This window comes from Zootoca vivipara, chromosome 2, assembly GCF_965207765.1.
Source record: "Zootoca vivipara chromosome 2, rZooViv2.hap1.1, whole genome shotgun sequence".
NCBI lineage: Eukaryota > Metazoa > Chordata > Lepidosauria > Squamata > Lacertidae > Zootoca > Zootoca vivipara.
In genome coordinates, this window is record NC_142584.1 from 83,317,757 (window position 1) to 83,331,892 (window position 14,136).

Below are 14,136 nucleotides of genomic sequence, written 5' to 3' on the forward strand. Positions count from 1 at the left end.
TCCTGGAGGTTGCTTTTAAATTTTGTAAACCACTGGAAAATCTTGAATGAAGATCAGAGGGACCAGAGTTCAGTGGTAGAACAGCTGTCTTTTATACAGAGGGACCCACGTTTAGTTTCTGTCATCTCCAGTTAATATAGGACCGTTTAATCCATTTAGTCCAGTTTGATCTACTCTGACTAGCAGCAGCTCTCCAAAGCCTCAAGCAGGGATCCTGCACGTAATCTGCTAATAAAATATATGCTTTACGTGCCCCAAATTTGGTCCTGCCCCAAATTTGCCTGACCATTGCACACTTTTGGCCATTTCAGCAGTTTAATGAAGAGGAAAACAATGCCAAGAAAGTTATTTGAGATATTCCCCACCCCCCGTTAAATTCATTTTAGCAGATGAAAATAAGAGAAGTCACTACTATATGATTACCCAGCCTTCTTCAGGCCACTTCTTGGAAACCCATTTTATATAAAATAATTGCACTGAAGGTAGCTTCTCCTGCTTTTACAGCTGATTCTTTCAGTTGAGGGGAAATGGCCTGTTGTGAGCACACAGAGCAGAAATCCAGGCCCATCTCAGTGTTTGTTGTGACAAAGGCCTGTGTTTGAATCGGTCACTTTGCCTGTATTGTTATTGTTGTTCCAACTCCCTCGTGTGTAAAATGAGGATTATAAAATAGATTTGCTTCTCACATTCTCCAATGAAGGCTGCGAGAGGGCAGGTGGGAGTGTTGATTAGTTACTGTGTAAATTTCTGTGGTGCGTAATTGCAGAGTGTTGTAATCTAAATATATGTATTACGGAAAGTAAATACAAATCCTGTTTGAGCTTTCAAGGCATGCACAGGATCCATCTGGGTATCTGTCAACAACAAATAAATACAGCTTAAATGAAAATAATTGGGAGTGCGGCCAAGTCTTGAGGTCAGGGATCTGTAGCAATCACGACCGGCAAATCAGCAAGATAAGTGCAGGAGCTTTTGTTGTAGGAGAATGGCACAGAGCGTCAAACTCAGGCTAGGGTGGTTAAATGCTCTTCTTCTTGGTGCTTTCCAAAGATGCACTCATCTATGAATACGATACCTCTCTACCCCCACCCCGCCCGCTTAGGGCACTTGCCACCAGATGCAATTTATGAGTGTTTGGATTATTCATATCTTCAGTTGATTCCCTTTAGATCCTGATTTTGATCATCCTGCTTAGTAAATTCTTCAAGAAGAAACAGGGCAGAAGGCTGACACTTGGGTTGGACCGCCAAGCGGGGAAGCTTGACAGGTCTGAAGTGTAACCAGTAGTACTATTAATTTGAGAAAAACCAGCATTAGTCATTTTCACTCAGATGTGTAGATAGTCATTCTCATTTTAGTTAATGATGATTTATTGACAGCCGTTTCCACTAGTAATGATGAAAGGATTTGTTTGTGGGGATGGTCGTATATGTATTTGGGTGACTGTCCCCCAAAGTCAAGAAAATTGGGTAGCCACCATGGTACCCTCCAATTGTTGGTGAACTACAATTCCCGTCATCCCTAACCGTTGGCCTTACTTGTTGGGGCTAATGGGAATTGTCGTTGAACATTTGGAGAGCACCTCAATGGCTTCTACTCCTGTTATGTCCTGTTCCAGAAATGTTATTTTGTCTATGTATAGTGTAGCACAGCAGAAATCTGAAAGGCCAATCCAGGTAGCACTTTGTCATAACTATTAACTGAACCAATTTTTTTAAATATATCTGTAAACAATCAGATGGAGAGAAAATAAGAGCATTGGCATTATGCTACTACTAAGACAACAAATCAGCAAGCATTATTACTATTTTTAGAGCCAGCCTTACCTCATGGTTCCCGGTATGTTTACAGTATTTGGAAATAAGCTGCTTTGATTTTGGTGAGAGTAACTTACAAATAAATGCACCAGACCCTTGTTATATATTGTAGAACATTTACAATATGGGTTGTTAAGTAAAGGGAACAAGTCACACACACACACACACACACACACACACACACACACAGACCTCCCTTTCAGTTTCAATACATATTAGCATGAGGATTCTTATCTGTGTTAACAATTATGGCCACAATACTATGGGGTATATACTTTGCATATACTTTGAATAAAGGGTGAGATTTTCTGTATGTACCTTTAGGAGGGTTAAAAATATCAAATGGCATAGAAAATAAAAACAAAGTAGAAGCACGAGTAAGTGTTTGGCTTTGTCTCTGTAACTCGAGCATGTGGTGTTAGACTCCTGGCCAAAGCTCGAGCTTTTGGCTGCTTTCTGTTCTGTCTCCTCCAAAACACCCACCTTCCCTGGCTTCCCCTCTGGCTCTTGGGATGCATGCCGGGCTCCCTTCCTATACACAGTGTTAGGAAATCCAGGAATAGTTCAGGCTGTTGTTGGCAAGACCCAAAATCTGGCTTGTTCTTCCTCCGGTTGAGTCATGGAGAGACTGGCAACTGTGAAGGCAGACAGATTCCTAGTTCTTTCCCGCCCCCCAGATGTGCCCCTCTGTCCTTCTTTCTGTCCATGTAAGAATTGAAAGAGACAAGATAATCTCTTTTAGCATGTTCTTTAATGTGCACAAACATGGTGGGTGTGTTTTAAGCAAGCCACTTGTCTTCTTTGCAATGACTAGCGCTTAATTCTCCAAAACAGCAGACAAGATGGTAGATCCTATGGTATATCGAGGCAGCAGGTAAAGGCTCATATTACTGACTCCCCTTCCACACTGCATACAGAAAATGAGAGGTCAGGATTCCACCCTAGCTCTAGTTTTCTGTGCATAAGCTATCTTCGGTTTCTTCTCCAGTACATTCTACAGGATGTAACTGAGCTTCCTCTTTCTACCCTTGCAATGGCTTGCTTTAATGGTGTTGTTTACAAGGCAGTTAGAAGTAGAGCACTACAGTACGTATCAGGAAATGTTTCCAGAGTTCTAGATAAGTGGGACTCTTGAACTAGTTGTAGCAACATTGTGCTATCTGGGTTCTGATGTTCCACAGTCTTTGGCAGAACAATGAGAGAGAGAGATCTGGCTCGGCAGAGCATTGGGAATTAGAGATAGATGAATAGATGTTAAAAAGAGAAAATTTGTGCGTGTTGTGTTTGTTGTTGAATGTTTTGTTATTGTTTAATGTGTTTATTTGAAAAATCTAATAAATTGTTTCTTTAAAAAAGAGAGAGAGCGAGATCTGGATTTGGAAGATTGTTGTGGGTTCAACTCCCTCCCACAACTCTCCTGCCAGATAATGATGGCAGGGAAAGAAAAATGTAGTGCCGCTTATTTCAGAGGGCAAATAGTGATGATGATGATGAATCAAAATACAATAAAACAATCACAGCAATTAAACATTAACGCGAAGCAGCAGCAGAGCAGGTAAAATATTAATATTGTTAAAGATAGAACAAAGTTGTTTTATTCATTTATGCGGCTTTTAATGTAGTCTTTTGTTTTTGCAAGCTGCCTTGAACTATATGAGGAAAAGTGGGGTATAAGCATTTCAGATATATAATTTTAAAGCGTGAACTGGATCAGTTACCTAACAATCTTTGGGATCATTTATGTGGGAATCAGTATTGTGCACAGTGGTTGTGGGAGATTTTTGTCTTGATAAATTATTGGCTCAGAGTGTGAAGTTTCATTTTGACTCAGTCAAACCTCAGTCAAAACCTGTGCAACATGTTGTTGCCAATCTCCCACAAATCTTTCTTACTAAGGAAGGCAGGCCTGCATTTCCTGAAGCAGAAATGCACCTCTCTCCTACGTGTGAGTTTCTATTATCAATGCAGGCACCTGAAGGGTTAAATAATCTCTTTCCCCCCCTCCCCCTACTCCACACCCAAATCAGAAGTAACTCATTTCCAAAAGGAGCCAGGGCAGAGAAATGCAAATAAGTGTTTCGGACAGCTGCAGGCTGTATGCCTTCCTGAGATGCCAGTGCCCCAAATGAGACATGTCAGAGTACAAATTGAAAATGCCAATTTCACTTACACTGCCACGCTGCTCGTCACAGCTAAATCCTTCTCTGCCGCCCCCTCCCACTTACCAAATGATGGGTGCTTCTCCTTAATGTAAATCTGCCTGACTTCTTGGGTTATTTCCGCAGTGGGTTTCTTCAGCCAATCTTAGTGGGACACAGCTACAAAGGAATGGGAGGGGGAAATGTACACAGAAACTCTTCCCTCATCCATATTATTTGAATGTCAGTTATCTTCTAGTGATCCATATTTAACTCCCGTACTGCGTAAAGGCCTTATTGATGTGACCTTACAGTAGCCGTACCCCCATTTATCTGAACTTCTGATTATTTTGGCGCTAACCCAGCCCATTTGTATCAATTATTTTTCTGGATTTTTGTGAAGTTGCCTGGAATGTTTATCTAGGTACAGATGTAAATATAAACAGTGACTAACAGATTACTTTTTTAGAACAGAACATTTCGCCTCCTGCCTTCCTCAGTTGCCCAGCTGTGAATCAAAGCATGCCACAGCCAAGATGGCAGCTAAAGAACACTGAAGATGAAATATTCAGAAGTGCAGTGTTTGCTGTAACTGAGTGATGTCTGGTGTTATCCTCCAGGCCGAGGCCATGCGGCGTTAAAGTGTCAAGTCCACTGGGCCAGAATTTTCCCTCTTGTTTCCAGTGTTCTTGGGTCGGGTGGAATTGTCATTGCAATAGCGGATAAATCAGCGAGGGTGTGTGGCTATCTGAATGGAAGTGTTTCCCAACTGGTTGTTGCAACCCCCCCCCCACCAAAAAAAAGATTGGCTATGTTAAATCCTAAAGCATTTGTGTGCATCAATTACTGTTTTTAAGATGGAAAAAAGAGAGGAGGAACTCCAGGTGTTTGAAATGAGATTCATTCCAGGCCCAATGTGTTTCGGAACAAATCCTTCCTTGGGGGCACATTTTTAGCAGTGTTTTGCGGTAGTAAGAGTCCTCATGCATTTGGTGAAAATTGCTTATAAAACCGTGCCCCTGAGCAAAGCTTTCTTCCCAGACATGTCAGTCCTGAAATAAACCATATTTCATACTCCAGGAGAGTCTCCTATATGTATATGTGTACATACACAAACACGTAATTTTCTTCTAGAGGTGCTTCCCCAGTTTAACGGCTGGTTTTCTTCAGTTGTCATTTCACCTATGTACTGAACATGGAATCCTGGACATTCACAGTCAATGATGTAAAATAAATTGCTGGACCTGGGAGTGGACTTTTTGTTTTAAGTCATAGTATATCATGGAGATAGCCAGTCATGGTGCTCATGAAGTAACTGTTTCCAGGAGATAAAACACAGGTAATGCTGGGTTGTATCCAGCGTTGGGCATACTCAGATCTAACCCTTAAAATGAACAAACATGAGTAGCTTAGGTCTACAAATTTCTATGGATCAATCTTACTAGAGCTTAGCTGGATACATCCTAGTACATTTGAATCCTTCCACGATCCAGAGCAAACTTGTCTGAAGTGCTGTTTGATGCTTTGAAAACCACCTCTCTGGGTGTACATGCACACAATTCAAGGAGTTGGGGAAGAAAGGGCTCAGTTTGTTTAGAACAGTGCTCCCCAACCTTTTTATCGCCGCGGACCAGTCAATGTTTGATAATTTTACTGCGGCCCGCTGAGGGGGGGGGGCGTTGATTGTTTCGTGGCCTGCCAAGGGGGGGGCGTTGATTATTTATATTTTATTTAGATTGTTTTGATTTAATAATTTTAATTTAATTGTATTTAATGTTCCTTGGGCGGCCCGGTACCAATTGATCCACGGACCGGTACCGGTCCGTGGCCCGGGGGTTGAGGACCACTGGTTTAGAACATTAAATGAACAGTGGACTTTTGCATAGATCTTGGAATAACATTGATGGCTTGTGCAAAAGCATCATTTTGAAGAAGGTACTCCCTTGTGTGAGCAGAAGTTTTGCTCAGTTGTGTCATCAGTCCATTTTTTTAAATGATAAAGTTACATTTAAAAAATAATAATAATTACCTTTTAAAAATGTAAAGTGCTCTTTTATGCATATTATTGTGAGCATTCTAGGTTGACTTACTTTTGTTTTTATAGTTGTTTTGAATTGTTTTTGTTAGTCAAAACTTAGGGAAATGACTAATACATATAAATCACCATCATCTGCCTTGGGAGTTTTTATTGAAGGATGGTATAAAAGCATATTAAATAAATTAGTTCCTGAATGGGAAATTTGGCTGATACGCTTATTTTCTCTTTCAAAATTATTGTGCAGGATAGACTGTCATGTTCAACACTTTAGGGCAGCTGAATTTTACTGATTAGACCATACTTGTATAAAGTGAATGTCTTATTATATACAATATCGGCTATGTTGCACTCTTTGAAATTGAAGGAGCATGATGTAAACATATAATCTGTAAAGTAGTTATGCCCTACTGTTTGTAATGGGATTATTTTGTGATTGGTTGTCCTATGAGAAACACCCTGGCCTTTTCTCAGGAGCTCGGCCTTTCTCTGGTGGATTTCTTACACTAGTTCTGTACTTTCACCTGAACGCTTTACACTGTAAAGCGTTCAATCAAAAATGCAAAACCAGAGTCCCTTCTTTTTCTTTGCACTTATCAGTGAAATAGGCTTTGAAGGAAGCTGAGGCGTGGAAGCTCCTACCTTCTTTGAGTGGCAGGAGGATGTGGAGAGAGGGTGCTTGGGGGCATGGATATGCGGGGAGGGGAGGGGAGGGGACCATACGCACTGCCACCATCTTTCTCTTCTCTGTGTCCTCATCAAGGCAGACTCAGTGCTATGGGCTGAGGGTAGGTGGGGGGGGAGGAGGCAAGGCACAGGGAGAGCTGATTCTCCAGTGTCTATAGCTCCCTAACAAACTCCAGCAAGCCATGAATCTTTCATTTAATCTCTCCTGACACGCCTGTCATTTTCTCCGGAGAGAAGCGGAGAATCTCTCGCCGAAGGAGGTCATTAGCTGTCAGGGAAGGTTCCGACTGCCTTCCTGTCTCTGTATCGATTAAGCCTCCACATGTGCGCAGGTACTGTGGAGGGAATATTGATGGGGCTGCCAGAAGTTTGGCTTGGACTAGAGATTGGGTGTATCTTTTCACTGGGTGGGAGGGACAAGGGCTCATGGGGCTGCTTGATGAAGATATAATCCCAAATTTGTCTGCCTCTACAACCCTGCCCTCACAGAGCTATTGTCCACCTTAGGCTCTTGCTTTTTCGTTTTCCGTGTGGGAGCTTTATTTTCCTATATCCTAGGAAAGACAGAATCTAATATTGCCAGCTCTGGAGAGCAGAGAGTGATGACTCCAGCTGCTGTTTAGTTTGAGATATCACTGTCACTCAGTTTGTACAGTTCACCAGAAAATCCTCCTCCTTTCATCGGAGGAGCAGGTTCAACATGAACACTGAATGTTAATCAGAATCAAATGATTAGCATGTTTAGTTTTTATTATATATCACCATAGTGACAGTATTGTACAAGGGCTGTATACTATTGGAGGGGTTCTAAAAGCCACTTAGTCCACAGTGAGTGTATGCCGGCAGTGCTTTTTTTTTAAGTAGAAGTACAAATTCTTCACCCAAGTAACCTAATTCCTGTGCCAAGAGAAGCTGGAGTCTATAATGCAAATAAATTGTGCACATGACGTGACTTCAAATAGATTTGCTTATTTCCCACCAGTGATTCTGTTTCTGCTAGCTATAGGAGAGGCAGAAGAGCTATACGAAATCATATCCAAACTCTCGCAATATTGTCTGTGCAAGTAAGAAGATTTGCGGGGGTGGGGGTGGGGTGGAGGTTCTTGAGGTGCATTGGAGTCCAGACTCCAATTCCTTTCCCTCAGAAATTCTAGGAAGCAGCTAGGAAGTGGAAATATAAGTGATGCTTTTGGAGAGAGGGAGGCCCCTGGATATTGGAGACTTTGCATTTGACCAGAGTGTCTTGCTTAGGACATGTCATCATCCCTGGCAACCACAGATCCAGATCGGTACACTTAGAAGAATGCAAAGCTCCCCTGTGGTCTGTGGTCTTATTCCTGATTTATATCTGTTTCTTTCTGTCTGAGGGTGCCTAATGGATTCTCTTTTCTTGTGTTTCCTCTGGCAGTATTCCTATGAAGGGAATGGCATCAGTGACCTCCCGGTGAACCTTTCCGTGGTATGGAATGGGAACTTCATCATTGACAATCCCCAGAACATCCAGGGTAAGCTGATGAAGTCAGGTGGGGTGGAGCACCCTTAGCAAGATACAGCAGGAGTTCCTTGGAATGAACTGCTTCTGCATTCCACTTCTGAGCCATCCACCTCAGGGCCAGATTGACACCAGTGCATCCCTACAGGTGTAAAATCAAATATTATGCTAGCCTGAGCAAACAAGCTTTCTAACACAGAGCAAAGTTAGAAGTGGTGGTCTGGGGATTACTGGTTTCTCTCCTGCCCATCAAAGCGCCTTGACCCTCCAAACGCGGTGTACTTGCTCTGAAACATTTTCTCTGTAGTGTGCTGTCCTTATAAACATGGCCAGCCATTCAATAAATCGTTTGAAACTTAAATGCACGTTCACTTCCTAGATATAAAATGAAATCACTTTGAAGGCTGCTTTACGATCCTGGCTCCCACTGCAGGGAACTTAGGATATGATAGTTAGGCACAGTTCTGTAATGGGCAAAGAGTATTTAACACACGCACACCGCAAATAAATTCACAACACTCTCACAAAATTGCAAACCTCAAGAGTTATTTGGGGAAGCCATGACAATTATGCCAGTTCAAACCACTTGAAATTTGTGACCCTGATTGTGGCTTTCAGCTGAGATCCTAGTGCAGGGAAAGGCAATGTTGTGCCCTTCGTATGTTGATGGGCTGCAATTCCCAGCCCAGCAATTCCCACCCCCATAGCCATAGGTTGGGGATGATGAGAGTTGTAGTCCAGCAGGATGTGGAGGATACCACTAGTGGATAGGCATTTGCATCATAAACAAATCCCTTGCTGGCTATATTCAGTAGTGAAAGCTAAAAACTATATAGGCAGTGAATACTGTCAAAACTGGCCTGATAGGACAGAGCATATGGAAAGTGGTAGACCCTGAGGTCCTTTAGTGGGCATTGTCAACAATTACCCATCAGAGGGGGAATCTGTGTAGCAGTTCTGTCCCCACCCCACCCACAACTTCTTTTTGAATGTATGCACGGATTTGTGTTTTCTTCTTGCAGCTCACCTATACAAGTGCTCAGCTCTGCGCGAGAGTTGTGGGCTGTGCCTCAAGGCAGATCCACGCTTCGAGTGTGGCTGGTGTGTGTCAGAAAAGCGATGTTCCCTGCGCCAACATTGCCCAGCCTCTGAGAGCAGCTGGATGCATGCCAGCAATGGCAATAGCCGCTGTGCAGACCCCAAAATCATTAAGGTATGCTTGTGAAGGGTAAGCAGGAGGGGGGGGGTTCTTCTTTTCCTTTATCCTCAGTGCTGAATGGGAAATCTTCTATGGTGAAGGGTACGTGGTGGTGGTGGGCACTAGAATATTTTAAGGCATAGCTGGCCTAGGCTATCAGCATATGCAGTGTTCTTGTGGCATATGATGCTACTGGCAGCTGAGCTCTCCTGTCACTTTCTTTGTTCAGACACCCCAAACTGGTGTGAAACCTCTTCTTTCCACCAACCAGTGAGTGCTCAATGAACAGTAATGAGCAGAATTAGTGTCTCCTGTGATATGCCGCTGATGGGAGGATGCAGAGGTGATCGCAATGGAGAATCAGAGGAATGTGATTCAGTGGTCAGAGTTGGATAGAGCTATCCTGTATTCTGTTCCTAACCCCAATTGACATTTCCCCAACTTCCAGATTCTCCTTGTTCTCCTCCATCTATAGCAGGGATGGGGAAACCGTGGCCCTCCAGGCATTGCTGGGATTAGAACTCTCATCATGGTCAGTGGTCAGTAGTCCAACAGCACCTGAAGGTCACTGTTTCGCCGTTCTTGATCTATAGAAGCATGGTTGTTTTGGAATCTGTTACTGTGGCTTAGGTTTTCAATGTCAACCTTTTGCTCTTAATGAGTATTGTCATATGTGTTGTGAAAATCAGGCAAAGTGTACACTTTTAAATAAGACATAAATGGATGGAGATGGATAATATCAAGTGATACTTGTGACCTGTGCAAGTTCATTGGCCAGTCCTGGTGAAGGCAGGCATTCCAAAGAGGGGGTGGACCACATTATGAGAGGGCTTTGTTTCCAGGACTGATGATACATATTGAAATTGCACTTAGAATGACTTTCTGTCGACGTACTACAACAGAGTAGTAGGAGTTTTGGCTTGCATACCACTTTCTCTCCTGTGTTGACAGTGAATGTTTGATTCCCATTCTGGCCTGTTTCGAAGGATTCCTAGCAAATAGGATTCTGGAAGAAGATGGGGTTTGGTGTGTCGTGGATCCCCCCCCCCCGGTTGTGTCACATCACAGTTTTTAGCCACCCTTCTTTTCACTTCCTTAAGACTGGTTGTTTATCATTCCTCTTCTCTGACAGCTGCTATGACCTTCATTTAATAAGATTGTGTATATTAATGTTAACATGTCGGTTGGGCCAGGCTCCAAGTGCATTAGCAGGGATTGGCAGGTAATTCTATTTGATATGTTCTATTTACCCATATACTGCAAGGCAGGCAGGCCTTGGTGGTGTTAATTACCAGAGTCTTAGCACAGTATCTCATCTATTTGGGTTTCAGTGTCTTATCTGTTGAAGGCTGGAAATTAGAGTAGTGCCTCTTGCACCCCCAAAGCTAGTTGCTTCTTATTGCTGATTGGCATTGTGGGGCCCTGTGCTGCGTTTGCCAAGGCCTTCACTCTTTGGAAGCCCCCAGCCCACCAGAAAAACTGATGGGAGAGAGGCTGCCTAATTAGTGTCTGCATCTTCTATAAAAAGAAGTAATGACTGTAACACTGGAGATGGGAGGTGGGGGAATGACAGGGGAGTTTACCATTTAAAATCACATAAGTTATATTCCAGATTTCCAGTGGAATAGTACTTAACATTTATACAGTGCTTTAGGGTGCTCAGGATGTTTCAAATACAATGACCAAATACTATTTATTTTATTATATTTTATACCGCTTTTCAGTCTCTTCCAATGAGAGAGAGAGAGAGAGAGAGAGAGAGAGAGAGGGAACCTGCTATCAGGCTTCCAAACTTAAAAAATATATAAGAAGGAACACAAAGAAAGGGGAGGTGGAGGGAATATCATTTTGACAATACTACAGCAAGGTGGTGAGTTGTAAATAGGCATTTATTTGATTGTGGGTTGTGTTTATGAGATGACTCATAAACTAAATTCTCCAGGTGGCAAGCAGAGATTGAAAACACAACAATAAAACCACGCTACAATAAAACCCACAGTAAGATTAAGAGACATAAAAGCAAAGTACAAAACCAGCACAATAAAATGCCACAGACAGCACAGAACTAAAACAGCCATCAGATGCATGCGCTAAAGCCACTATATGCCACAGGACTTAAAGTCTGATCTTAAAAGACCTGGGAGAATAGAAAAGCCTTAGCCTGGTGCTGAAAAGGCAGCAATGCCGGTGCCCGGCAAGCTACCCTAGGGAGAGTATTCCTTAGTCAAGGGCTGCCACCAGAAAGTCCCTCCTTTGTTGTTACCCTCCAAGCTTCACATTGAGAAGCTACACAGAGAGGGGCATAACTAGAGAGAACATAGTCATTGTGACTAGTAGCAATTGATAGCCTTGTCCTCCATGAATATGCCTGACCCTCTTTTAAAGCCATCCAAGTTGGTGTCTATTACCGCTTCCTGTGGGAACACATTCCATAGTTTAACTATGCACTGTGTGAAGAACTGCATCTCTTCCTGGGTCACTAGCACCTTTTAGACAAGTGTGTGATACTAGAATCCTAAATCTTGATTTAAGATATTCACACTGACTCCTGATTGCAAGGTATGAAGCTCTCAAGAACCAATTCTGACTGAAGCCTGTTATGTGAAGTGTGGGGTTGTCATGAAGAGGTTTGTGAACCTAAAACCATTATGTAGTGTCAAGGCTACTAAATGGTGTTGATAATGCACATCTTGTTTACCTGCCAATTTTTGAGCACTTGCCAGCATTAGGTTTTAATGATACTCTCTACATCATTAAATAATTAAAATTAAATTAAGAACTTGTCACACTAATTGTAAGCCCTGTGTGGGCAAATCAAGTAGTGTGCCTTTGCATGCATGCATTCCAAGTTTGGGGACTTAACGTTGGTGCTTTTTCCAACTGTTGCTTTGGTTGAAGCCTTGAAGGCCATGCAGCCTTCGTAGGTGCTCCTCCAGACAATTGTTGATGACTTCCTGGTGCTTTCTAGATGGTGTTGGGCTGCAGCTCCCATCAGCCTTGACCAGTGTAGCCAATAGTAATGGGAGTTGGAGCTAAACAGCACTAGAAGGGCGCCACGTTGGCTACCCTTGTGATAAGGTCAGCTTCAGTGAAATGGAATGATGGGCACAGCATGCACAAAGAAATAGAATATGTAACCTTTTTCTCCTGGAAAATGTTAAACTGTATGGGTCATTAGTCTGGAACAGGTGGAGAACTTTTTGCTTGGCACTCGGATTTCTTCTACTCCAAGGGTTCCAGAAGAGCACCATTTGAGTTAAGACTAGAGCCATTGGATGTCCTACTGAAATAGTTTATTAGCTTGCATTTTGCTTTCACTATCTCTGTAGCACCGTTAGTGTGGAAAAGTCATAACGATGTTCTTATCTCCTCAGAATGATAATACTATTCCAAATAAATGAGTTTAGCCTTAATTTTACGGTGGCAAGTCAGTACTCCATGTACTATTAGATCTTCCTGACTTGTCTTTTATCAACCTGGCATGATGCTATGTTCCAGAATCAAGCCCAAATGTAGTGCCTTTCTTTCTTAACACAGCTTGGGAAGCAAACCCATCATGCTAAGTAGCTGTGCTACCAATGTCAGCATTGCTTCACTTTTGAAAGCCTGATCTCAGAGACTCCTAATAGAAGTTTTGCTGCTGCACAAGAAGATGGAATGTAGCTTCTGTGTGCTTTCAGAGCTCCTGCCCCACCTCTGCAATCTCCTTGCTTTCCAGTTTTAAGTGGTACATTCTCAGTTAGAATTTGTGCATTCAGGCACAGAAGGGCCATTCTGAAATGAAATGATCAAATGGCCAAACCAGTTAGTTGATGATTCATTATCTCATCTTTTGGGCACTGATATATCTTGTGTCCACTTCATTTGGCAGATCTGAAGGGTTTGTGCTCTGAAACCAATTAGCAAAAGAGGGTTGTTGTTTGTCAGGGATGGAGTTGGGGTGGGAGACTGCCTGCTTCTATGTCTCTCTGTGCGTGTGTTTAAGGGGAGACGGTTCAAGAAAGAGCCAGATTTCCCTGCCAGCTCTGGCTCCCAAGTGCCTTGTTTAGCCGCGACCTCCCCACACAGTGTGTCAAGCAGTGTCAACTTTTTCCCAGAGTTGCTGCTCCCCAAACATGTGGCCCTTGTCAGTTTTGCTGCAGTGGAGGGGAAATCTAACATACCACGGCAGCCTTTAACACTAATTTAACAATACCAAACAAACAGCCACGGCTCACCAAGTATCCCAGAGGAGCCCAATTTAGGAAAGAATGACTTGGGTTGCCTGCTGCAGCAGCTGCCTTAATGAGTTCTGATCCAGGACTTTAGCAGATGATTGGATTGAATTTAGGCGAGCAGCAAACCCCCAAAGCTCAAATCGGTTTGACTGTTGTATAAATTCTGAGGCATAGCATGTGATTGCCCTAGGCCTGCTTGTAAGTTAACTCATGGAGCAGACTGCAAGTCAGGGAGCGGAGAAGGGAGCCAGGGTTTGTGGGCTTTGGATACCTAATCCAAGTTGGCTTTGGGCATGCTACAACCTCTTTGTGCTTTGGCTGCTGGTAATTCTCCAGCGTAGCCTCCTTTTGCTGCTTTGTTAATGAGACTTGGATGGTGTTTGTGAGGCAAGAGTCGGAGAATTGAAAATAAAGTGTTAAGTTTTATTGACTCATGTTGATGCCTTGGTCAGGTATGTTGAAGGAGATGTTCTTTACGTTTGCACTGTCCCCTGGGGCTGGAGTAAATAGCTCTCTGTTGGTTTGCTACTTGCCCTCTACCAGGTCTGTCTG

General features: G+C 42.9%; 1 protein-coding gene across 4 annotated transcripts in view; it reads left to right on the forward strand.

The window, feature by feature from the left end:
• PLXNA1 (plexin A1) overlaps nucleotides 1-14,136 on the forward strand; it is a 298,287-nt gene that overhangs the window by 215,781 nt on the left and 68,370 nt on the right. For all 4 annotated transcript variants that reach the window (XM_035106479.3, XM_035106473.3, XM_035106478.3 and 1 more), the window contains exons 11-12: nucleotides 8,086-8,182; nucleotides 9,192-9,382. In XM_035106479.3, coding sequence (XP_034962370.3) covers nucleotides 8,086-8,182; nucleotides 9,192-9,382 — 288 coding nt within the window. The remainder of the gene's footprint in view (nucleotides 1-8,085; nucleotides 8,183-9,191; nucleotides 9,383-14,136) is intronic.